The following is a 24,146-nucleotide window of genomic DNA, read 5'->3' as shown; positions in this document are numbered from 1 at the left end:
TTCAAAAAATCATAAAACGTTTTTAAGAAAATTCACCTTACCAACATATATTTACGCAATTATTGTTATTATTACTTTTACTTGTTTATATTTAAGTGCAATTTAGGAAATTATACATCGTCGGTTTAAGTTCATCCTTTGATTAAACGGATTGGCACTATACTGTACCAAATGGTCAAATGTTAATTAAAAATAAGAGTTAATTAATTACAAATATTTATAGTAATACAATATATTAATGTATACAGCTTCCTTTAAATCTGTCCTCATCTGATTATACATATGAATTTTCTTATTTGTTTTTTAGTGCAACAGTCTGCATAGGACGTTAATCTCCACAGTAATGGTTCTCAAAGCATTTTTGTCCAGAACTTTTTTTCCATTGCCTGATTCCCAGCTTTCTGAGATGCTCCTTCAGTTCCCCTCCTTTTAGGTCTGCCTATTATCCGTCTACTCTCCTGTCACTCCTTCTACAGCTTTTTGATTCCTCTGTAAAATGGATTAAGATAACGTATATTTTTAGATCAGGACATTACTGTTACTTTTACTAATTATTTGATTATTAAAATTCTATATAAGTATTTAATTAAAGGGACTTCATTTGTTTATAATTTAGAATGGATTATTATTACAAATAGGTATATATTGGCTATTAGCCATTCAAGAGTGGAATTCCTTTTAACTCCGTGATTCAATTTTTAACAGTTATAGAAAAACTCTAGCTTTATCTTTTTCTATTTCATTGTGCGTGTGATTTGAGTAGGGTTTGCCAGGTCGAGTGATGATTATTCAAAATAAAGAGCGTAGTAAAGATAAAACAAAAATAATTGGGAACGGAGTTAAATTAAAATGCCTGTTTACTAACATTTATTAAGCCGTAATATAAACTGCATTTTTATATTAGCAGAAAATATTTTATTGATAAAATTTGGCCAGCATAAGGGTCTGTGACGTGTAATAGAATGTAAAAAATATTAATGAAAATTTAATGCAGTAAAGTTATACTTAAATGATATCAATTGTTTCGAAAGTACAATGGATTCTTTTTCTAATATCTTCTGTAAGGATACATTAAGACACTGTTCACAGGGGAATGTTCTCGGAAAACTTAATAGTAAGAGAAATCTTTTATAAAAATCGCGAAAAATTAGAAACCAATTTAAATAAAATAAGCTTTTAGAAAATGTTTCTAAATGGCTGAAATTATACGAGCTGTAGTATGATTGAAATGATAGGAACTTGCTGATTTGTGTACCTTTTGTCGTTTAATCAACCCTTATACTTAACTTTTTAAACTGTAAGTTTTTGTTAAGGAGATTTTTGTACCTTTTAGAAAGTGTTAATTATAGTTTCATAGTCCTATGGCGAACAATATTTAAACTTCATAGACATCTCTGAATAAGATCTCTCTGCGTACAGTTTGCCTTTAATCTGCAACATAATGTAACGGACCCCTCATCCTTTTACAACCTGGGCTTGGGACCGGCTTCGGCGGACTTAGTCCGTCAGTTAGTTTTAGTCACACATAACAAAAAAGTACAATTGATGTAAAAAAAATAATTATATAGAACAAACCATTCACAGTGAGGAGTATTTATTAAACAATATGTATTTAGCTTCCTCTGAATTAGGTATGTAATCCTTCTGACAACTGCATCAAACAGAAAATTAATTTTGGTTGGGCAATTTAAACTTTTCTGCATTATTAAAAAAAAACAAAAAACGAGCGTAAGATTTAAAAAAATCGGAAAAGAAGTTGAACAAGAACTTTTTAATTTAATGTTTATAGTCATCAGCTGTGAAAGATTCATCTATAGGTACGTAGAATTTCAAAAATTTATAAATATAGACTAAAATTGTTCAAAATATGCAAATTAATAAAATGAAGAAATTAACTTATAAATATCGTTGAATATGACATAGAATTTGTTTTAATCGCAAATATAAATGTAAATTACAATGAAATATATTTCTTCTTTGAAAAGGATGGACCATTTCTTACAATAAAACAAAATAACATTAATGTATTTTCATTCACATCGATGAAAAAAAATATTTCGGGACAAAAAGATTCATTGCGAAAAACAAATTTTATATCAATGATTTTTTTAACAGAAACATGCACAAACAGATTAATAATATCATTAAATAAAAATCACATGCAGTCAGTCCAAATGTCCGTTACCTGCTGGCTCTCTAACGACCGAAATTAAAGATTTTAAATTTAAAATACATCGGGTTTGTTTTTGTTTTCACATTGTTTTTGTTTTTAACATTAAAATGTACGCGTCTTTCAATCCCGGATTAAATTTAAAATTATAATTAATAATCTCGTCATTTAGCAAAGTCCACGAATTATTTTGACTTTTTATCGCGCAAACATAGTGACCGGAATTAAGGCCCGAACCGTAGTGATAAATCACGGACGCCAGTGAGAAATTAAAACCGTCAATTTTAACATTATTTTCATCGAAAGAACGGATTTCATTTAAAACACGATTTTCTTGATAACGCTTTAATATTACAATGAGATAATCCGATACCGAATTTAATTTACTTCGAATATAAATTTTATTTTCACCGCATTCTGAACACGTGATATCCGATAATTTATAGTCCAATAACGTTTGAAAACTAACCGGCTCGTTATTTTGGACAACCCCGAATTCTAGGAAGTACATTACTTCAGGATTAGTGGGAACGTCATCCCAATAACTATTGCAATTGAAACATTTTCGAACGAATTTAACTGTACAATCAAATAACTTGCTCGGAATGTTATTTTCTGTAACTAAAGCGTTTATTACGAACGATAGAAATTCTTGCGCGTCTTGCTGAATATTAGCGTTGAAGTTTATGTCGCTATCGTGAGCAATTAATTCGCGGAGTCGTTTAGTATTTGATTTGTTAGTACCAAGAGTTATTCCGGTTGTTAAAATATTTAATAATTCGCAAGTTACGCTCACTGTTTGGTAGTTCTCGCGAGTTTTTGGATCCGGAAATCTTATTTTTATATTATTGGACAGGTTATTTTTTAGGTTAAATTTAACGAGATCTATATTAATCAAACACTGTGCAACAACATTCGCGTAACATGAAACGCCGTCAGAGTTGGTTAAGCCAAATATTTCCGTTTTCGAACAAATTTCGCGATTATCATATGATTGAGGAAGGCATTTTGTTTTTGTTAACTTGATGGTGGGGGAAACGCAAATATTATTATTCGCAGTATGCAAACATGGTGATTGGATCATTTTATTTAAACGACGGTATTCATTTATCGCGTCCGTATCTGCTTTTATTTTTGACGAATCGAAATCAATTAAATACAAACCGTTTAAATTAGTGACCCGCGAGAGAGCTACATAGTGCATGCCCGGTGCAAACACTTCTTTACCTAAACTCGTGAACAAACAATCCAAGGTTAAGCCTTGAGATTTGTGGATGGTTACCGCGTACGAAAGAGACACCGGAAATTGTTTCCTGTGCACGTAAATATTTTTTATTAATTGAAATCGCGCTTGTACCCTTTCTAAAGTAAAGGGTTTATTATTTACGACGACAATTAATGATTCAACGAATTTTCCTTTATAAACAAACCGTTCCACTACACCAATTGTTCCGTTTACAATTCCGTTAGCAATATCAATGTTTCTTTTAATCATTATTTTAGCGCCCACAAATAAATTTATAGTTTTAGATAAATTAGCTGTGCGAGAGACGTCTTCCGAAATTTTAGAAATTAACAAGTTCAAATCTTTTATTTTTTTATTTGACAATTTGGAATTATAATCAATTTCATCGATACTATCAATTGTAACTATTTCTTTCGCGAATTTATCAGAATAAAGTTTATTAAAAGTTATACATTGAGCTTTAGTCGCGAAAAGACATAACGGATTTTTACCGGAATCGACTAATTCTTTATAGCTTTGAATTACATTATTTAAATCGTTATTTGGCAGAACACGTGAGTTTAATAGTGAGATGTCTTCTTCGCAGATATTACCCGACCGAATATTGAGCAAGGTATTTATAAATCCGCTTTTATCATTTTTTTGTCTTACGTTAATTTTTAATTCGTCATATTCGAACATCGACCAAAGATCAACTGAACCGATGGATCCGAGTTTGGATTTACATTCGATGCGGGTTAACTTTTTAAAAACTTGATTACCTTTAACGGGCTGCAATTGTAACAAATCTCCGAAAAGTAAGATATTAAAATTACCGAAAGGTTCATTATTTTTGGCAATTTCCGTCAACCGAAGATGAATATAAGCAAAAACGAGACTCGAAACTAAACTAATTTCATCGATTATCAATAATTTCATATCTTTAAGTACGTGCCTAATCGCCCGACAACTTTCAACGTTTAATTTATTATATTCGGCGGTTTGTTGGTGCTCAACCGGGAGCGACAAAAGCCGGTAAATGGTGACGCCATTTACATTATATGCAGCCAGGCCGGTCGGAGCCGTTATAGCCACTGAAACAGTGTCTTTCTTAGGCGGAAATGTATTGTTAATCCAAACTTTTAACGCTTTTAAGAGGTACGATTTACCCGTACCGCCTACACCAGAAACGAATAATTTTATTTGACTATTGCATTTATTATTACTTTGGTCGATAAGTGTCTGAGTTATTTTATTAAAAATCCGGCTTTGATCTTCGTTTAAATTAAATTTATTATCGCGATCGTCAATACTGGTATACATCGCCGCGCAAACTTCCAACATCGCCACGTCTGCATCCTGCACTTCTCGGATAATATTATCCTCTTCTAAATTAATGAAATTCTCTTCTTTGAATTCCGCAATTTTACTCTGAAGTTCTTTGATTCCTTCTTCAATCATAATTAATTTATCGTGATAAGTCATGGCCTGTTTTAATTCCGCGGAATAATGGTCAAACGCTTCTTGGTACGTCCGAAAACCTTTTAAAATATCCGATTCATTTCGCCACGGTTTAAAAAGAAGTAAAAGGGAATGATAATATTTATTTCGGTCTTGTTCTGTATTTAACGTTTTGTACATCGGATGTTGAATCACGTAAGGTTTGCCGCGCTTTCTTAAAATAACATTATTTTTTAATTTTATTCGGTTTACGGCTTCTAATTGATCGCGGGAAAGATCGTAATAACGACAGAAGTCGTATAAGTTTAAATTTTCTAGATCGTCGGGTCGATTCGGATAGTAGTCGTCTAGCCATGACTTCAAATATACTTCCGTGGAATTAGCCGGCATATTTTGTAGTTGGTTATACGGTTTTAAACATCGTTTTCTATTCTCGCGAAACGTGGTGCTGACATATCTCATATCTTCCGATTTACCGTACAAATGATGCCCGAGTAACCGATCCACTGTTTCGTATAACCCGATCTGCCGATGCGTTAATTTTTTTAATCCTAAACTCCACAACGCTTTTTTATTCGATTCTTTACATATATCAGCCCACAAATCTTCTAATTCCGTTTTTTCATTTTTCGATATATAACTAGTTACGTAAATAACTAATCTCAAATCTCCGTCTTTAACAAATTGCACGTCAACGTTAAACCCGCCGGAAGCTAATAAAAGGACAGGGTTGTAGTCGTTAATGCGTACCTCACTTCTCTGTCTGGGCAAGTCATAAACACGTTTCGGACCGAAACCTTTAACTCTAGACGCGATTGTGGAAATTATGTCATTAATTATCAATTCGTCGGTAACTTTACGCGGAAATCCAAACCGACATTTAGTATACATTTTTTGATTAACGCGATATTTACGTTGACAGTACGAGTTACACTTATGCAATTGATATTTCCGGACAAACGAGTGCAAGACAGGTGACTCTAAAGGATCCGGTAACCGAGCACAAATATATGTGTTAATAAAATCGGCAACCTTTTTAAAGCAATCGTTATTAATTTCCGGACTATCCCGAATCCACAATAACATGTGGTAATGCGGCGCCCCCCTTTCTTGATATTCTACGCGCCAAAAATAGTGTTCCACGAAACCTAATACCGGATTTATTTTATCGTTTATTAGGAACTTGAACATATTTCGGATGAGACGGTGATAATATCTGCATACGCTAGTCGGATCTAATGCACATAACTCCCCGGCGGACATTTTCTCCACGTTAGGTACGTCTTTATTAATTTTGACAAGGTACTGCAATAATTCGGAATGATCATATTCTGCACACGACAATGTTACAAAAAAAGTCGGCGCCCCAAAATCGCGTGTCATGGCATTGAGTTCTTGACGTCGACGTTGCCAATACTCTTTAGTACCTCGCAACGAACTAAATAGATTGATTAATTGTTGTTCTAATAATTCATCGTTAACGGAAACTTTGGTCAAAATATCATTCACCGTGTACGGTTTGTAAGCGCGAACGTTTAACAAGTGAGCAATCGCCCCGCCTAGGTATTTAAATTCACTATCGTTTAACAAGTGAAATAAATAACAAGGATCCCGCCGAAACCGCCCGTCTTTATTTAATATTCGCGTTTTACGGTACTCAGCGTCCGACAGAGGAATATTTCTATTTACATCAAATTTTCCGAACCTGCCTTTAGGAAATAGATGAGGAAATGTTAGGTAATCTAAATTTTTATCGAAAACCGACACGTACTCTCCCTTCATTTGTTGCATTTGATAAGATTCGATTTCGCTCGATTCAACAGCGTTCATATTTATCGGATGAAGGGAGTGAAAAGTATAAAATCCGGTTTTGTAAAAAGTTGTACTGTCTACTTTCTTTATGGAAGCCCCGGATACATCCTTAAAAGTACATTTATTATCTATATTTCCGTTAATATTCGGTAACAATTTTACATTTAGATTTACGTTCGCGTATAACGGGTTAATTTCTTTTAAAGCGGCAATCGCTTTGTAAATTTTATTCGCGCTCACTAAATCTTGCCATATGACTCGGTTTTGTGTAGGTACGCCATTAACCAGTACAACCACTTCATGATTTTGGGGCAGTTCGTTCGGAAGAAGGTCCACGTTTTTCTGCAAAGGGAGGGGTAAATAAGTGACGCGACCCTTTAACCCTTTAAGTTTTTCACTGACCGCAATTTTCCCTTTCTTCGGCTGGAGACGAATAACACATTGAAACGATTTAACTAATTGGGTCAGCATCGTTTCGAAAATATTCAGCTTACCAACTTCTTCTGGCACGGGATCTACTTCTAAACAGTTGTACGCGGCGCGTCCGGGAATACAATTTTGATTCAATTTTCGAGCACAGTATGTACAAATTTTAAGACCGTCACGGTGAATATTATCATACTTTTTATTAACATAATCAATTATAGCCCGCCATGATTTGTTATTATACTGAAAATTAATGAAATCTTTTAGCTCCTCATCGTAAATTAACATATCGCAACAAGCGCAGAATTTTTCCGGAAAAGAAGTTACTTTACTTTTTAACGAAGACAAGTTTTTCTTATATTTATTCAAAATGTATATTTCGTTAGTGTCGCAACTAGTGGAAGGTACATATTTTTTAAATTTGTTGGTGTCGATTTTAAGATTCCCGAGGAACTTTTTTAAATCATTAACCGACTGTAAAATAGATTCGACATTATTCGCTTTATTTATACACGATGTTACACGATTAATTTTGAAACAAAGATTACGCATAGTGTAAATCTGTCTTTTAATGTTCCTAAACGCGGTGTAATGTACCGATAATTCCGATAGAAGCTGTAAAAGTGTACTGCATTTGAAAATGCTATTGTGTGAAGCGCAGTGAATGGTGTGTCCTTTTTTATTGAGATGTCTGTATTTACATGTGTTCGCAAGCTTTTTGATTGACATTGCATTCATATTGCTTTTTACAAATTCTACTAATTTATTTAAAATAGTGCTCATACTTGGTTTTGAAAATTTACATGTGATACCGCAAGGCCATTCTACAATATTATCACCTTTAGTAATGTACTTTTTAAAATTGTGTCCGTTCACGAAAACGTTCTGATTATCAGCGAGTAATATATGTCCGGGAGGAATTACGCTGTAAGAAGTTTCGTAGAAATACGGTTCAGAATGTATAGTGTGTTTTTGTTTACCGCCGAAAACTTTTACGATATTTTTAGGGGTTAGAGTTTTAATTTTATTTATTTCAAACTTATTAGCGGCCTCGTCAACAACGGCTTTTAATTTTTTATTTAGATACCTGAAGAAAGAGCGAGCGATTCCGACTAAATGACTACAATGTTTTATCAGGTAATAAAACTCGGTGCGTTTGGTTTTATTTCTTACACTCCGATGTTTATTAAACTTACGATTCCGTTTTAATGTTACAAACAATTTGTTTATTAGCGCGCATTCGGCTTGAAATGTATTTATTTTCTTTCGCGTCTGCATCCGTTTTTTTAATAAAGTTGCGAATGAAGCTGAGGGTTTATTTACGTTTTGACGAGTCAAAAAGTACCGAATATTTTTTTTCAAATTAATAACAGCCCGATTCTTTTTATCATACTCTTTTTGTCTAGAGTTGACTTTGATTCTTTTCATTTCATTATATTCTTTTTGTGTTTTAATTTTTTTCTTGCTGTTTGTTCTGTCTTTTATTTTTTGTTTCCTAGCTATACCAACTTTATGGGCAACATTATATATTCTTTGTTGTTCCTTTATTTCTTCTTTATGAGCTAAATTATACCCACTCTGTTTTTTCTTTATTTCTTCTTTATGAGCTAAATTATATTCACTCTGTTTCTTCTGTACTTCCTCTTTATGAGATGAATCATACTCTCTCTGTTTCTTTTTTTTATCATCTTTATGAGCTAAATCATACAGCCTCTGTTTTTCTTTTATTTCTAATTTTTGTCTTAAATTATACTGACTCTGTTTTCGTACGATTCCCTCGCGATTTTTAGCGTAGTACCGTTGTTGCTTAGTTGTGGCGAGCGTCACAATAGTGTTTTCGAGCTCAGCAGTGCTGTCAATTGTCTGTCTAATACCCGTTACTAAATTTTTAATTATTTGCTTTCTATTTCGGTATTTAGAAGGCATTATTGTAAATAAGTATAATAATAAATGATTAATAATTAGTATAAAATATAAATACTTAACGTATTTTTTTTCTTATACTCTGAAAACAAAAACGAACAAAATTAATTCTTAGGTTCACAAAGAAAAGTAAATTTTGCTAGATACAATAAAAATTATAAAACCTCTATATAGAAGTAATATTGGGAATATTATAATTTCATGTATGAACAAAAAAGTAACTTTTAGAACATTAATTGTCTACACAACAAACAGTTATGGGGGAATAGCAATTTTTAGTATTCCAAACTTAATAAGCGTTATGGGGTAAAACAGATTTGTGACTTACAAAAATCATTAAAAACCCTAGAGGAAAATTACAATGTGAATAAAAAATCTGCAATTCATAAAAACGAGAATGAGGTACAGTGACAGAGAAAAGACCAAGTTTATTGAACTTGTCAGTAATGAAAATAAAAGAAGCTATTTCCAAATAGTAAAATAAGTTCTGCATAGAATGTAATCCATCATTGATATAAGCGACTATTCAAAGACTAGCTAAAAAGTTAGGAAAGTTAGCTGTTTAAAATAAATAATATGAACCCCGACTTCTTTTCTTAACGCAAATGTTTAGAAATTGTGTAAAAAAAGAGTTTATTCAGCGTTAAGTATGTTCACTGCAACCAAATAATACTTTTGAAGTATGCCGCGTGTCAGATCTTTCTCGACATTGCCTACGTGTTGGTAAATGTTCAAATAAACATTGTTAATCTACATGAGTACATGAATTTTTCTAAAGAAGCGAGAAAACAAAACAGAAAAAGAGGGAAATCCTTTCAGTTAAGTAGTGTACCAGGAACCTTCCAGTTGAGAGATTTCATTTGCTAAGTAACAGTTGGGGTTACCTAACAGAATTATAATATGCCTGCTTCTTGCGATTTTCGTGCAGTAAAAAAAGTAAAATTGAGGCAAGCCTACCTAGCACCCTCTTCATATTCATTTTTTAATAATTTTTTTAAAGACTATTTCCAATAAAAGCTGTATATTTAATGTATGTTTTCTAGAAAGTACCTAAAAATGAACAACATTTAATTAAGTTGGTACTTTTGGAGGAGATAAATAATATATACAATAAATACAAACAATAAAAAAAGGTTTCAATGCAAATTTACGTTCTAACCTTCATTGCAAGTTGATTATCAACTAATATGATTTGTGTCAAAAATTTAAAACTATCGGAAAACTTTCCTCACCACTAGCAGGCAAACATAATGTTGCAAGTTATTAAAAAAAAAAAAAAATCCAAAAAAAGATAAATAAATAAAACGTTAATTAGAAGATGTGCATCACAAATCTTCAACAAGCAGATAATTACTTTCTTTTGATCTAGCTACGAAAGCAATCCAAGAAATATTACTTGATCTAGGCAACATAATAACTTATCGAAACAAGAAGTTGTTTGAATCTTAAAATCAATCAGAACTATGCTCTCTTTTTGACGAGGCATCAGCAAATAAAGAATAATCAATCGTACTAAAAACCTCTTAAGTCGGCTAATTTTAAAATTATTAATATTTAACTAAATAATTTCAAAACATATACTTACAAAATTAGCAAGGACGTGTGAATATCTGTGTAAACTATATCTTCAACAAAGTTTTCTAATAAGTAATAAAATTACAAAAATTGCTAGCACTTATTTCAACAATTGTTAAAAGACGTTTGAACTAGGTCAGGTTATATCTTTACTTCAATTCTATACAGTGTGTCCAAACAATAAAAGAGAGGGAAATCACGCTACTAGTACCTTTCTTTTTATTAAAAACCATTTTTATTGCTTTCACATTCAAGTAAAAAATTAAAGTCGTAGAATATATTATGTTATTAATAATTTAGTTAGGGATTAGTTGTAAATATTGTTTAAAAAAAAAATGTGGAAGTATGTCGTTACTGTGGGGTGCGCTAGTTGTTGGAGGTACTATACGGTTTAAAGACACAAAAGGTTACGTTACACAAAAATTATAATACGTTGGCTGTGCGGCTTTTCAAACACGTCCATTTAAAATTAATGTTTATAATAATTAAAAAGATTTTCAGATAACCATTAATAATAAAATTGTTGTTGGTTTGTTTTAATTTTAAACTTAATTTTGTGATTTTAATTGTTCATCCTACACTATTTTAGCCTCCTTTTTAGTCGACAAAAAAAAATACCCATTTTTTTTAAGAAATACCCTTAACAATTTTCCTGGAAAAATATTCGAATAAAAGCTATGCAAAATTAGTTCAATAACCTAAAAATAATCGTAATAGCAGTTTTCGAAGAAATCCTTGCAAAGTGAGAAATTAATTAAAGCTTTATATCAGTTACAACTTTTGCGGGCTCGAGGGACCTCAAACAGATTTGTCTGTTGAAAGGTTAAATTGTAAAACTAAAAGGCAAATCTACTTAAAATATCGAATATAATAACAATAATAACAACAATACATTATTATCAGTTGGAGCGTCGATAATTTGAACAATTAATGTACTTCCCTTAGGAGCGTAAGAGCAGTATGGAACATTAAAGTCACGTTGAGAAGCTCTAACCACTTCTTCCTGGCAAACTTTATCAAAATCGGGTAAAGATTTACACAGCAAATAGTATTAATAGTTTTTGGGCATACATACTTGTCTTTTCCGTTGTTCAGCGTCGAGACCGACAACATATGTCTACATAAAATTTCAAATTAAACGATACTACATTCATGAAAATCGGTTCACGCGTCGATAATTTGAAACGATTACCAACTTCCCCTAAATAGGTGTAAGAGCAGAACGCAGAATGTTATGTAGGGGAGCCCTAACCCTTTCATCCTGCCAAATTTTATCCAAATCGAGCTGAGATTTACTGAGTTGTTAGTAATTCATAATTTTGGAAGGGGCCTAACTTAAATGGAGCTAACTCCTCTCCTATTCGATGTACAGCATCGAGACCCCCAAAAGGCACATCTACATAACATTCCGAAACGAATGACACCTCATTCATGAAAATCGGTTCACGCGTTTAGGCGCTACGTTGTTTACAAAAAAGGTAACAACAAGAAGAACAACAACAAGAACAAGACCAATTTTTGAAAATGCCGTTTTTGCTCATTTTCAGTAACTTTTTTCTCGTAATATATTAAATCTGGGTTTTGACAAAAAAATTACAGTTATAAAGGAGGACTTGCCCTATAATTTAAAGAAAATTTGGGAATTTTATCTTTTATAGAAAAATAGAAAAAAATTGTCAAAGTTGGGTGTTTTTCAACGTTACACTTTTTCGTGCAGTTTTTGATGATCAACCCTTATACAACTGTCCTACCGGACAGTTTTAATGCAGAATCAAAAAAATTAACGAAATATTTTCCAAAAGTAAAAGAAAGTAAAATCTAGATCATTGAATGAAAGTGAAAAAGCACCATTTTATGTACTGGATAACTGTGCTTTTATTGGTGAGGGAGTGGCTTACGGTGTCCCTACGTCATCAGCTATAGCCCGCCTACCTCACACATCCCGTTTCGCCAATGAGATTAGCCAATCGTTTTTGGTAATTATTTCTAGGAAAAATACCATTTAAATTTTTTTTACTAATTTTTCCCCCATAGGTATTTGATAAACTATCAAATGATGCAATAAAAATTGATATCGTAAAAATGACCAAAATAAACATGTTTGAACATTATATTTCTGGTTTCGTACTTCTAATGTAATGCAGAATCAAAAAAATTAACGAAATATTTTCCAAAAGTAAAAGAAAGTAAAATCTAGAGCATTGAATGAAAGTGAAAAAGCACCATTTTATGTACTGGATAGCTGTGCTTTTATTGGTGAGGGAGTGGCTTACGGTGTCACTACGTCATCAGCTATAGCCCGCCTACCTCACACATCCCGTTTCGCCAATGAGATTAGCCAATCGTTTTTGGTAATTATTTCTAGGAAAAATACGATTTAAATTTTTTTTACTAATTTTTCCCCCATAGGTATTTGATCAACTATCGAATTATGCAATAAAAATTGATATCGTAAAAATGACCAAAATAAACATGTTTGAACATTATATTTCTGGTTTCGTACTTCTAATGTAATGCAGAATCAAAAAAATTAACGAAATATTTTCCAAAAGTAAAAGCAAGTAAAATCTAGAGCATTGAATGAAAGTGAAAAAGCACCATTTTATGTACTGGATAGCTATGCTTTTATTGGTGAGGGAGTGGCTTACGGTGTCACTACGTCATCAGCTATAGCCCGCCTACCTCACACATCCCGTTTCGCCAATGAGATTAGCCAATCGTTTTTGGTAATTATTTCTAGGAAAAATACCATTTAAATTTTTTTTACTAATTTTTCCCCCATAGGTATTTGATAAACTATCGAATTATGCAATAAAAATTGATATCGTAAAAATGACCAAAATAAACATGTTTGAACAATATATTTCTGGTTTCGTACTTCTAATGTAATGCAGAATCAAAAAAATTAACGAAATATTTTCCAAAAGTAAAAGAAAGTAAAATCTAGAGCATTGAATGAAAGAGAAAGAGCACCATTTTATGTACTGGATAACTGTGCTTTTATTGGTGAGGGAGTGGCTTACGGTGTCCCTACGTCATCAGCTATAGCCCGCCTACCTCACACATCCCGTTTCGCCAATGAGATTAGCCAATCGTTTTTGGTAATTATTTCTAGGAAAAATACCATTTAAATTTTTTTTACTAATTTTTCCCCCATAGGTATTTGATAAACTATCGAATTATGCAATAAAAATTGATATCGTAAAAATGACCAAAATAAACATGTTTGAACATTATATTTCTGGTTTCGTACTTCTAATGTAATGCAGAATCAAAAAAATTAACGAAATATTTTCCAAAAGTAAAAGAAAGTAAAATCTAGAGCATTGAATGAAAGTGAAAAAGCACCATTTTATGTACTGGATAGCTGTGCTTTTATTGGTGAGGGAGTGGCTTACGGTGTCCTACGTCATCATCCTACTTTACACATCTGTTCGCCAATGAGATTAGCCAATCGTTTTTGGTAATTATTTCTAGGAAAAATACTATTTAAATTTTTTTTACTAATTTTTCCCCCATAGGTATTTGATTTTCTATCAAATGATGCAATAAAAATTGATATCGTAAAAATATCCAAAATAAACATGTTTTGAACATTATCTTTCCGGTTTCATAAATTTCTTATATGAATCATGTTTTCATTTATAACTAGTAAAATATCGCTCACAGAAAAAAAACGTTCAAGCAAATTTTCCTTAAAGAAATTAGAGGAATCTATTTTCATTAATAAAAACTACACCTCCCCATTTGAAAAAATGAAGTTGGTGCCTGTATCTCGCTTCTGGAAGCTCCGAAAAAAAATTTACAAACTAAATTTGGATTTCTAACAAAAAACTAAGGGGATACGTATTTTTTAATTTTTTTTTAGCTATCTTAGTTTCCGAGAAAAAGTCGTTATCCATATAGCTTGGTAAACCCTGTAAGTATGTATGTAAATTGGAATTCTACGCAGACATTAAATTTTGCAAAATGTTATAAACGAATTGCTAATTTGTAAAAAAAATGATTGCCACTCAAAAATATAATATTTCTGTAAAATGTGAAACTGAATTATTATAAAACATTGCATCTGCATATCGGAGAGATGTTATAGGGTTTTACGCTTTTAAGTCTTTTCATGATAGAAGGATAGATCTACATACTAGGTTTTAGCGATTCAAATCCTGATGAAGAACTGAGGAAGATGGTCCTCAAGAACTGATGGATCTAAGAATGATTTTTTCATGCCTTTCCAAAACAATGAGGTCCATTCGTTTAAACTAAAATTAATCCGCTAATTAAGGACTTTATTTCAGAACCAACGAAATAATTCAAAAGTAATAAAATAGATAAGTTAAAAAGATAATATGTACGCAACAAATGATTGTCCCCTTTTTTAAAAAATTATGTTTAATAATATTCTACTTCAAAAAATACATCTCCGTGCCATCTATCAATGATAAACTGAACTATTCCTCCGTATGTACAATTTGTGTTAAAAATGGCCAATAGAGAGCAAGAGAATTACTTTTTTACATCTTATTTACTCCTACTTTTATTAATTCCTAAAAAACAATACTTATGAAATTATTTAGAGATTAAACAATTTTATCATACATTTATTGATTGTTTTGGAATAATAATTAAACAACATAAATTAACTTGTAATTTCTTTCTCTGAATTTGAAATTTATTTAAATACACTTTAGAAGTCTTTCTTCACAAATAAGTTTTAACTTTGCTTTCTCAGTTATCAACTGTTTCTCAGAAATTGTTGCATTTAAAAATGTTTTAATAACTCTAATATCACTACCTAATTTCAGTTTATTTTAATATGCCTACAGTAAAAGTTTCCATATCTAATTTCGTTTGTATTTCAAATTTATTATCAAAGCTTATTGTTGCTGCTGTTCACATTCCTCAAATTTATAAACATTTCTTTGAACAGTCGAAGATGTCCAAGAGTGTCCTGCTGCTTAATTTATTGTAGTTCATTAGATTTTGTAACTTAAGTGGCATCAAATGGTACATCGATAATCAATGTATCCATCTTAATAATTAATATAAGGCAGTTCTAAATTTGTATTAAATTTTATTAATTTTAAACTGATGAATTATTATAACATTATTCATTGTAGTCATACGTTAGTTTTTTGAAGTTTCAATGACTTTTAGTTATTGAATTTTTGTTTAACTTTAATTAGATTTGCATCTACCTCTTCTGTTTATAAAACCAGATCTGGCTTGTAATTGCAATGAAGAAAAAAACATCCGGAAATTTCGTCCTTTGTTGCCAATTTCATGCAGGATTTATTTGCTTCGATGATTGGAACTGAGTTGCCTCAGAATAAACCTGATAACCTAGGAGCTTGAATACTTTTTGGGCCACAAACCAGGATAAAAAATTCAGCGTTACTCGATGATAAGGTAACTATGGGATTTTTCTTCCATCCTAGTCTTGATTATCTATGCTTGATGTCGGAATCCCAATCAGCATCCATCTATCCTTTCAGGATTGGATTGCTTATATAAATAACATTTAAATTCAAATTTCCCTTTAAATACCTAAAAACGTTTTTTGTGGAAATCCACATGGAAATCACTACAGCTATATAGTTTTACTTTCCAACCCTTTCTATGATCTCCTTAACAAAAACTTACAGTTTAAAAAGTTAAGTATAAGGGTTGATTAAACGCCAAAAGGTACACAAATCAGCAAATACCCAACATTTCATTCAAGCTTAGTTGATATAATTTAAGTAATTTTGCTGCATTAACTTTTCCTTCACATTTTTTAGAATTTATTAGATGCCACAGATGCTGGCCAGTTCGTTCATAATATTATTTGGTTATAATTATGATAAAATGTATATTATATCTTCGTTTTTAAATAGGTACTTTATTTTAACTCTATTCCAAATTATTCTTCTGATTTATCTTTAATATGCCCTTTATTCTGAAGTTGTCACATCTTATACATGCATGTTAAAGTAGAAAAAGACAAAGTTAGAGTCGGCTACTGTTTAAATTTGAATCACGGAGGATTTAAAACAATATTTCAGACTTGAATTCATCTTACCGAAATATTCGTGAGCACAAATAACACACAGTTAATAACAAGTAGATTATTCATTTCTCAATTGTAATTTAATTTTACTTACAGTAAAATACTGGAATAATTAGCTGTCCTAAAAATATGCATATCTTATTTATTTTATATTACATAACATATATATAACATTGTGAGAAGAACAGCTACATTGAGAGTGTGATTGAAGAAAACTATATTATTTGCGATAAAGCCAGATAATTATTACCTATTATTATAAACGTTTGACTACATAAAATAACAATTACTTTAATCGAAGAATGGACTTAAACCGACGATTTTTATTAAAAATAAAATAATCGAAATCATTGATGTATGTTGGTGTAAGCATTTTTTTAAAAAAGTTTTTAAATTTTGTAGCCTCGTAATTTTTTTTATTTTTTATAACGTTTTCTTTTTAACCTGTAATTAATAGTTTGATTGTTATAGATTAATAGATATTAAAGTCAATCTACAGTGCTACTTGAACAAATATTTTGTAGATGAATGCACAGGCCAGCATAAGGGTCTGTGACATCTAATAAATTCTAAAAAATGTGAAGGAAAAGTTAATGCAGCAAAATTACTTAAATTATATCAACTAAGCTTGAATGAAATGTTGGGTACTTGCTGATTTGTGTACCTTTTGGCGTTTAATCAACCCTTATACTTAACTTTTTAAACTGTAAGTTTTTGTTAAGGAGATTTTTGTACCTTTTGGATAGATTTTCATTTTTGTCTATTTTGCTAAGTTACATATCTGCTTTACTGTTTTTTTTAAATTTGGAATAAGCAATTCTATCATTATAACCTGATAAGGTGTTAAGTAGGAACCGTAACTACCACTGGAGAGATCTTTTTAAAGAATGATTATAGTTGCGGTCCCCAAACCATCCTCAATAACAATTTTTTTGAGAAAGCCTTTTTATATAAAATAGGAAGGTATTTGTACGTAAAAAGCAAATTTAAACTGCGATTTCAGACCTTCCTTTTAAGAGAAGTAAGAAAAATAAACGGGCGATTACAGTACTTCTCCCTAAAAGGCAAAGAGGCAAAGATTTTGAATCGAACGACAATTCATTAATGTAAATAGGTTCACCCATTGATAATTTTAACGATTGCAGTACTTCCTCTTAGTAGGTGTAAGAGCATGATGGCACTTCACAGCCATATAGAGGAGCTTTAATCACTTCTTCGTGCTAAATTTTATCAAAATCTGACAAAGCGTTATAGAAATATTGGTAATAATAGTTTTAGAAACGGCCTTACTTGGGTGGGGCAAACTCCCCTCCATATGAGGCATAGCGACGAGACTTTTAAAGTGCAAATCTGTACAAAATTTCGATTCGAATGACACTTCATTCATGAAAATCAGTTCACGTGTCGATAATTTGAAACGATTGCTATACTTCCCCTTAACTAGTGTAAGAGCAGATCGCCGCTTTAATGTTACGTAGGGGAGCCCTAACTCTATCATCCTACCAAATTTTATCAAAATCGGGCTAAGATTTACAGAGTAATTAGTAATAATAATTTTGAAGGGGGCCTTACATAAAGGGGGCTAACTCCTCTCCCATTCGGTGTACAGCGTCGAGACCCCCAAAAGGCACATCTACATAAAATTCCGAATCGAATGTCACATCATTCATGAAAATCGGTTGTCGCGTTTAGGCGCTACGTAGTTTACAAAAAAGGTAACAACAACAACAATTTCTGAAAATGCCGTTTTTGCTCATTTTCGGCAACTTTTTTCTCGAAATCTATTAGGTCTGGGGGGTTGCAAAAAAATTACAGTTATAAAGGAGGGTTTGCCCTATATTTTAAAGAAAATTTGGGAATTTTATCTTTTATAGAAAAAGAGAAAAAAATTGTCAAAGTTGGGTGTTTTTTAACGTTACGCTTTTTCGTGCACTTTTTGACGATCAACCCTTATACAACTGTCCTACCGGACAGTTTTAATTATTCGAACATAAAGCCTTGGCCTTATTTTTCAAAATTCTGTGCTAAAATTGTAATCATTGTTAAGTACCACTAATTTCTTAACTTCCCAAGAATCTGTTATCTCCAAATTTTTAATTATATATTTTTTTATTTCATGTTTAAACCTGCTAAATGTTCTCTGTATATTAGTCATAAGTAATTAATTTTTCAGTTCTGTATTGTATCTTTAAAAATACTCGACCATCTATCTATTCCGAAAACATTAAATTTTGACTCATTGCTGAACAATACAAAATCAGGAATGTATTTTTAAATCATCTTTATAAAATTTCATTCTTTTAGCCCGATCGGTTTTGCTTTCAAGAGTTTCTACAATTTTTTAAAAAAATTCATTTGTTAAGTTACACCAGTGCTAAATACAGCTATTAGTAACAATGACAATAACTAACACCACTACAAACTCGCTAATTGAGGGGAGAAGTTACCCAGTGATTACACTCCCTAAGTCGTCTCCCAGAAAATCGCGAGGCCACTGGCGTTTTAATCGTCTCTGGGAGGATGATGTGGAAGGTGATGAAATAATAAAAGGCGGACCAGAGGATTTGGAATTAGAGTGCAAGTTCTGATGAAAACTTTTATAGCGAGTTCATGCAACCTGAATTTCCAAGTCTGTGTTGATAGTTAGATTGGAAACGTTAAATGGAGCGTTAACGATAGTTTTACTATTTAGAATTTTGGTGGGCTCAATTTTAGATTCGTTTTTTATTTTTTATACATTGTAATTTAACTTGAATATAACTTTCAATATTCAGTTTATACGGACGAATTAAAAAAGAACTTTTCCAAATTGAATGAAATACATCTGAGTTCAAAGATATAGAAAATACTTTGTTTTCCAGTTAAAGCAATGATTCTTTTAACTTAGGTAATTATTTATAGAGAAAAACAAATTTGGAAACGTTCTTGATGTTTCTTTATTTTTGAAACCCAATTAACATCCCAAGATATGGGCTACAGCATTTTGTAGTCAATACACTGCCTCTCGACACTTATCGTAGTCAATATACTTATCCCAGATAGGCCCAACCGCCGCTATTCTGGCTAGGTCCTGACCCTGAGGTCAGGAGTGCAACAGAAAGTAAACAAACATTAAGCAGCAAATAGCAGAAATTCAAATTCTATTGATTGTTGCGCATGCGCGGTTGCTAATGGAGACAGAGTGGCCGCGGAGAGACCAGTTGAGCGCGGACTCAGTGGTCGAGTCACAAGTTAACAGTAGAGAGAGTTCTAAGTGCCTGTTACAACAGTGGCTTCTATTACCTACATTGTGCCAGCTGGCGACCGGATATGTTCACAAACTCAGGTATTTTTCTTGTTTTCAGTCTATTATTTATTTATTAATTCAGCTTTTGAATGTGGATGTTTACATTGTTCAAGTTTGGCCTGTAAGATTATGTAAGTCTTAAGAAGGTTTCAGATGGCATTACAACGGATTTTAATGTGAAAAACACTTCTATCATTAGAAAATTTCATAAAGTGAGGATGAATTACAAGTAGCCTAATTAGTTTACCGTTTTACTATTACCGGCGAGGAGGTTACAGTCCCAAAATTTACAAGGTTATTTTCGTTATTCATAGCGAGTATACATGACATTTCCGATATCTAGTGAAAATTGAAGTTAAAAGAAAGTCCGTTGCTGGGAGAGAGAGTAGTGTGACATTTTATATAACTTGATATTTGTCTTCAATGAGACTTTTTCAAAAAATCAAATTTCACCGATAGAAAGTGTATCTTGAAGAATGCCTAGGTAAAAATACTAATCGTAAAATGCTCTGTGAAAGTTTATATAATTACCCGTTTCTATTTATGCATTCCTAAAACATGATAAATTTGTTTTCATTCCACTTGTTATTGTTTTCTTACACAATTGTAAATGTACACAGTACTGCTGATATATAAGGAATAACTGGCAGTGCTTTTCCTCGACTTGTCAGTTTTGTTTGAATTGTGCTTGCAATTGAATAACATCACGATAGGCCTAGTGCTTGTGTTTGGACAGCTGTTGTCGGAAACATCGTGCAGGTGTACATTCGGCTTTAGATCTGGTGCTTATTTTTTGTTTCCAATTGTGAATCCAAATCCTGAATAAAAAAATACTTATTGTGAGAGGCTCTACGAGTGCATTCAATAGAATTTCTTAAATTAGAAAAATGATAGTAACTTTGGTCTGCCTATAGTTTGTAGGTGTATGCCATTTTTAGGGATTCAACGATGGGTTTGTTTTTATTGGGTGGCTTCCCTCCTTTTATTTTGTACAGTAATAATGATAGAATGGTGTTAGTATGATTTTTTTTTTTTGTTTAATCCAATTTGAAGAAAGTATCTTGAATTAGAACTTGTGAATCTTGGTACAAGAAAGTCTGTAAGTGTTCATTACAGATTTCGTTTGTTAATTACTGTTTATTTCTTCAGGTGCGTTAACATGTTGAGATCATTGGTGCCCGAAACTTTTTTGTGTGCTCTGCTGGATTCGGGCAGTATTCTCTCGAGACAACTCTGGGCATTAGAAAAGAACAGAGTTGTAGGAAGTTCCTACGAAGAGAGAATCGAATGGCAGGCGACTCATACTGAAACCCGGAATCTCCTCGCGGAAGTCCAGGCTCCAACCACTGAGTAACTTATCAACGAATCTTAATAGATCACTAAAAATGACACAAATGGGTTCTAGCGTTGACCTCAGCCCTTCATATTTATGCATCGCATCATTTTTCAGTGTTGGATCCCTTTTGTCTAGAAACCTAAGGTCAGAACAACTCACGGTCTATTATGCGGTGCAGCATGTCTTCCTTACTTAACCGGTGAGCTTCTTGCGAGGGTTACCAAGCTCACGAAAAAGTCAATTTCAGAGCAAAAGCCTCCAGCAGCCATCGTCTACTATAAATTCCTTTTCTATTTCTTTGAGAACCTTTAAACTTGACCTTTCAGCAAAGGGCCTCATTACATACTTTCGATGAAAATATAATCTTAGCGATTGTAACACTTCTTCTTAGGGAAGTAAGAAAAAGTAAAAATTGGCTGGTTAAAGTAGAGAAATTTGTGTATTTAAGTATCAGTTTAGTTGATTAGCAGTTTATTAATGGCCACCACGGTATCTCGATGCAAGCAGAGGAGTTGGCTGTAGTTCGCGATGGAGAAGTATCCACTGCAACACCTGAATTAACCACCATTCCCAGATGTGATTTAAGATTATTGGCTTGCAAGTAAGTGTAAAAGGGTTTCCAGCTACTTCACAAAGATACAAGCTCTTTACAGAACAACTTTCTAAACGGAGTTGGCGAGCCAACCGGTTTCACGCCGACCTAGTTAGCCGGCTGCGACCTGCCACAGTACTCCATTCCTCCTCCTCTGTAGTTGGCGGCTGGATACTATCTGGGTCACCTCCTTCCTCCGTCTTCTCTAACTGTCGGAGAATGTAACCTGGTGTGAACCAATCGCATGACTTCCTCTTAGAGACATAGTCAGCGGTCACATTCCTTCACTTTACTAGTCGTAGCGGAAGAAGAGTAGATAGGGTATTCTTGATTCTAGGCATGCCAAATAGATCAGAAAGGGCGCGCGGGGCACTTTTATCTAGTGGACCCCTGGTCTGGTATTCTGACGGCATCAAGTTTGTAAGGTTTTACTTTACTGAACTACACACAGGTACCTCTTGGGGCTTGCTTGTGAACAGGAAATTGCGATTTGGCAACCTAATAAAAGCAGCTTGTAAGGGGTTAGTTTTGGTTATCCGGCGGATGTTAAATAGATAGTTAAACTGAGGGCCCATTCCTCTTTTAACCTCTACATCCTGTATTAAAACTGTCCGGTAGGACAGTTGTATAAGGGTTGATCGTCAAAAACTGCACAGAAAAAGCGTAACGTTGAAAAACACCCAACTTTGACAATTTTTTTCTCTTTTTCTATAAAAGATAAAATTCCCAAATTTTCTTTAAAATACAGGGCAAATCCTTCTTTATAACTGTAATTTTTTGCAACAACCCAGATCTAATAGATTTCGAGAAAAAAGTTGCCGAAAATGAGCAAAAACGGCATTTTCAGAAATTGTTGTTGTTACCTTTTTTGTAAACAACGTAGCGCCTAAACGCGGGAACCGATTTTCATGAATGAGGTGTCATTCGATTCGGAATTTTATGTAGATGTGCCTTTTGGGGGTCTCGTCGCTTTACATCGGGGAGAGGAGTTAGCCCCCTTTATGTAAGGCCCCTCCAAAATTATTATTACTAATTACTCTGTAAATGTTGGCCCGATTTTGATAAAATTTGGTAGGATGATAGGGTTAGAGCTCCCCAACGTAACATTAAAGCGACGATCTGCTCTTAAACTGGTTAAGGGGAAGTATAACAATCGTTTCAAATTATCGACACGTGAACCGATTTTCATGAATGAAGTGTCATTCGAATCGAAATTTTGTACAGATTTGCACTTTCTGCAAAACTCTCCTCACAAGGAGGGGAGTTTGCCCCACCCAAGTAAGGCCCTTTCTAAAACTATTATACCCAATATTTCTATAACGCTTAGTCCGATTTTGATAAAATTTAGCATGAAGAAGTGATTAAAGCTCCTCTACTTGGCTGTGAAGTGCCATCATGCTCTTACACTTAAAAGAGGAAGTACTGCAATCGTTAAAATTATCAATGGGTGTACCTATTAATGAATTGTCGTTCGATTCAAAATCTTTGCTTCTTTGCCTTTTAGGGAGAAGTGCTGTAATCGCAGTTTATTTTTCTTACTTCTCTTAAAAGGAAGTACTAAAATCGCAGTTAATTTTGCTTTTTCGTACAAATAACTTCCTATTTTATTCGAAACGCTTTCTCAAAAAAATTGTTATTGAGGATGGCAACTATAATCATTCTTTAAAAAGATCTCTCCAGTGGTAGTTACGGTTCAACTTAACACCTTATCAGGTTATAATGATAGAATTGCTTATTCCAAATTTAAAAAACATCTGTAAAGCAGATATGTAACATTGCAAAATAGACAAAAATGAAAATCTATCCAAAAGGTACAAAAATCTCCTTAACAAAAACTTACAGTTTAAAATGTTAAGTATAAGGGTTGATTAAACGCCAAAAGGTACACAAATCAGCGAGTACCCAACATTTCATTAATACTTCATTAATATTTAAGTAATTTTACTGCATTAACTTTTCCTTCACATTTTTTAGAATTTATTAGATGTCACAGACCCTTATGCTGGCCAGTTCATTCATAGTATTATTTTGTTATAATTATGATAAAATGTATGTTATATCTTCGTTTGTAAATAGGTACTTTGTTTTAAATCTATTCAAAATTATTCTTCGGATTTATCTTTAATATGCCCTTTATTCTGAGTAGTCATATGTACATGCACGTTAAAGTAGAAAAAGACCAAGTAAGAGTCGGCTACTGTTTAAATTTGAATCAAGGATTTAAAAGAATATTTCAGTCTTGAATTCGTCTTACCGAAATATTCGTGAGCACAATTTCACACAGTTAATAACAA

General features: G+C 32.7%; 2 protein-coding genes across 10 annotated transcripts in view; one reads left to right on the top strand and one right to left on the bottom strand.

The window, feature by feature from the left end:
* Positions 1–216: 216 nt before the first annotated feature.
* LOC141461518 (uncharacterized) lies at positions 217–11,261 on the bottom strand. 3 transcript variants are annotated; one of them, XM_074142699.1, is made up of 3 exons: positions 10,603–11,261; positions 1,327–9,099; positions 217–489 (listed from the first exon to the last, which is right to left on the bottom strand). In XM_074142699.1, the coding sequence occupies exon 2, from the start codon at positions 9,018–9,020 to the stop codon at positions 2,253–2,255; it is 6,768 nt and encodes a 2,255-aa protein (XP_073998800.1). In that variant the 5' UTR covers positions 9,021–9,099; positions 10,603–11,261; the 3' UTR covers positions 217–489; positions 1,327–2,252. The 3 variants fall into 3 exon arrangements, with proteins under 3 accessions (XP_073998800.1, XP_073998801.1, XP_073998799.1); XM_074142700.1 differs by lacking the exon at positions 10,603–11,261 and adding an exon at positions 9,975–10,585; XM_074142698.1 differs by lacking the exon at positions 10,603–11,261 and having other exon boundaries at positions 1,327–9,968.
* Positions 11,262–19,793: 8,532 nt separating this feature from the next.
* The window catches only part of LOC141460980 (uncharacterized), a 32,656-nt gene continuing 28,303 nt past the window's right edge, over positions 19,794–24,146 (top strand). For 5 of the 7 annotated variants that reach the window (XM_074141535.1, XM_074141538.1, XM_074141536.1 and 2 more), the window contains exon 1: positions 19,794–19,963. In XM_074141535.1, the coding sequence (XP_073997636.1) occupies positions 19,809–19,963 (155 nt within the window). In that variant the 5' untranslated portion in view covers positions 19,794–19,808. The remainder of the gene's footprint in view (positions 19,964–24,146) is intronic. The other 2 variants (XM_074141540.1, XM_074141539.1) reach the window with 1 other exon arrangement.

Source organism: Rhodnius prolixus, unplaced genomic scaffold, assembly GCF_049639745.1.
Source record: "Rhodnius prolixus isolate KJV_2025 unplaced genomic scaffold, Rpr scaffold_6, whole genome shotgun sequence".
In the NCBI taxonomy this organism is placed as follows: Eukaryota; Metazoa; Arthropoda; class Insecta; order Hemiptera; family Reduviidae; genus Rhodnius; species Rhodnius prolixus.
This window is presented reverse-complemented; position numbering and strand designations above follow the sequence as displayed.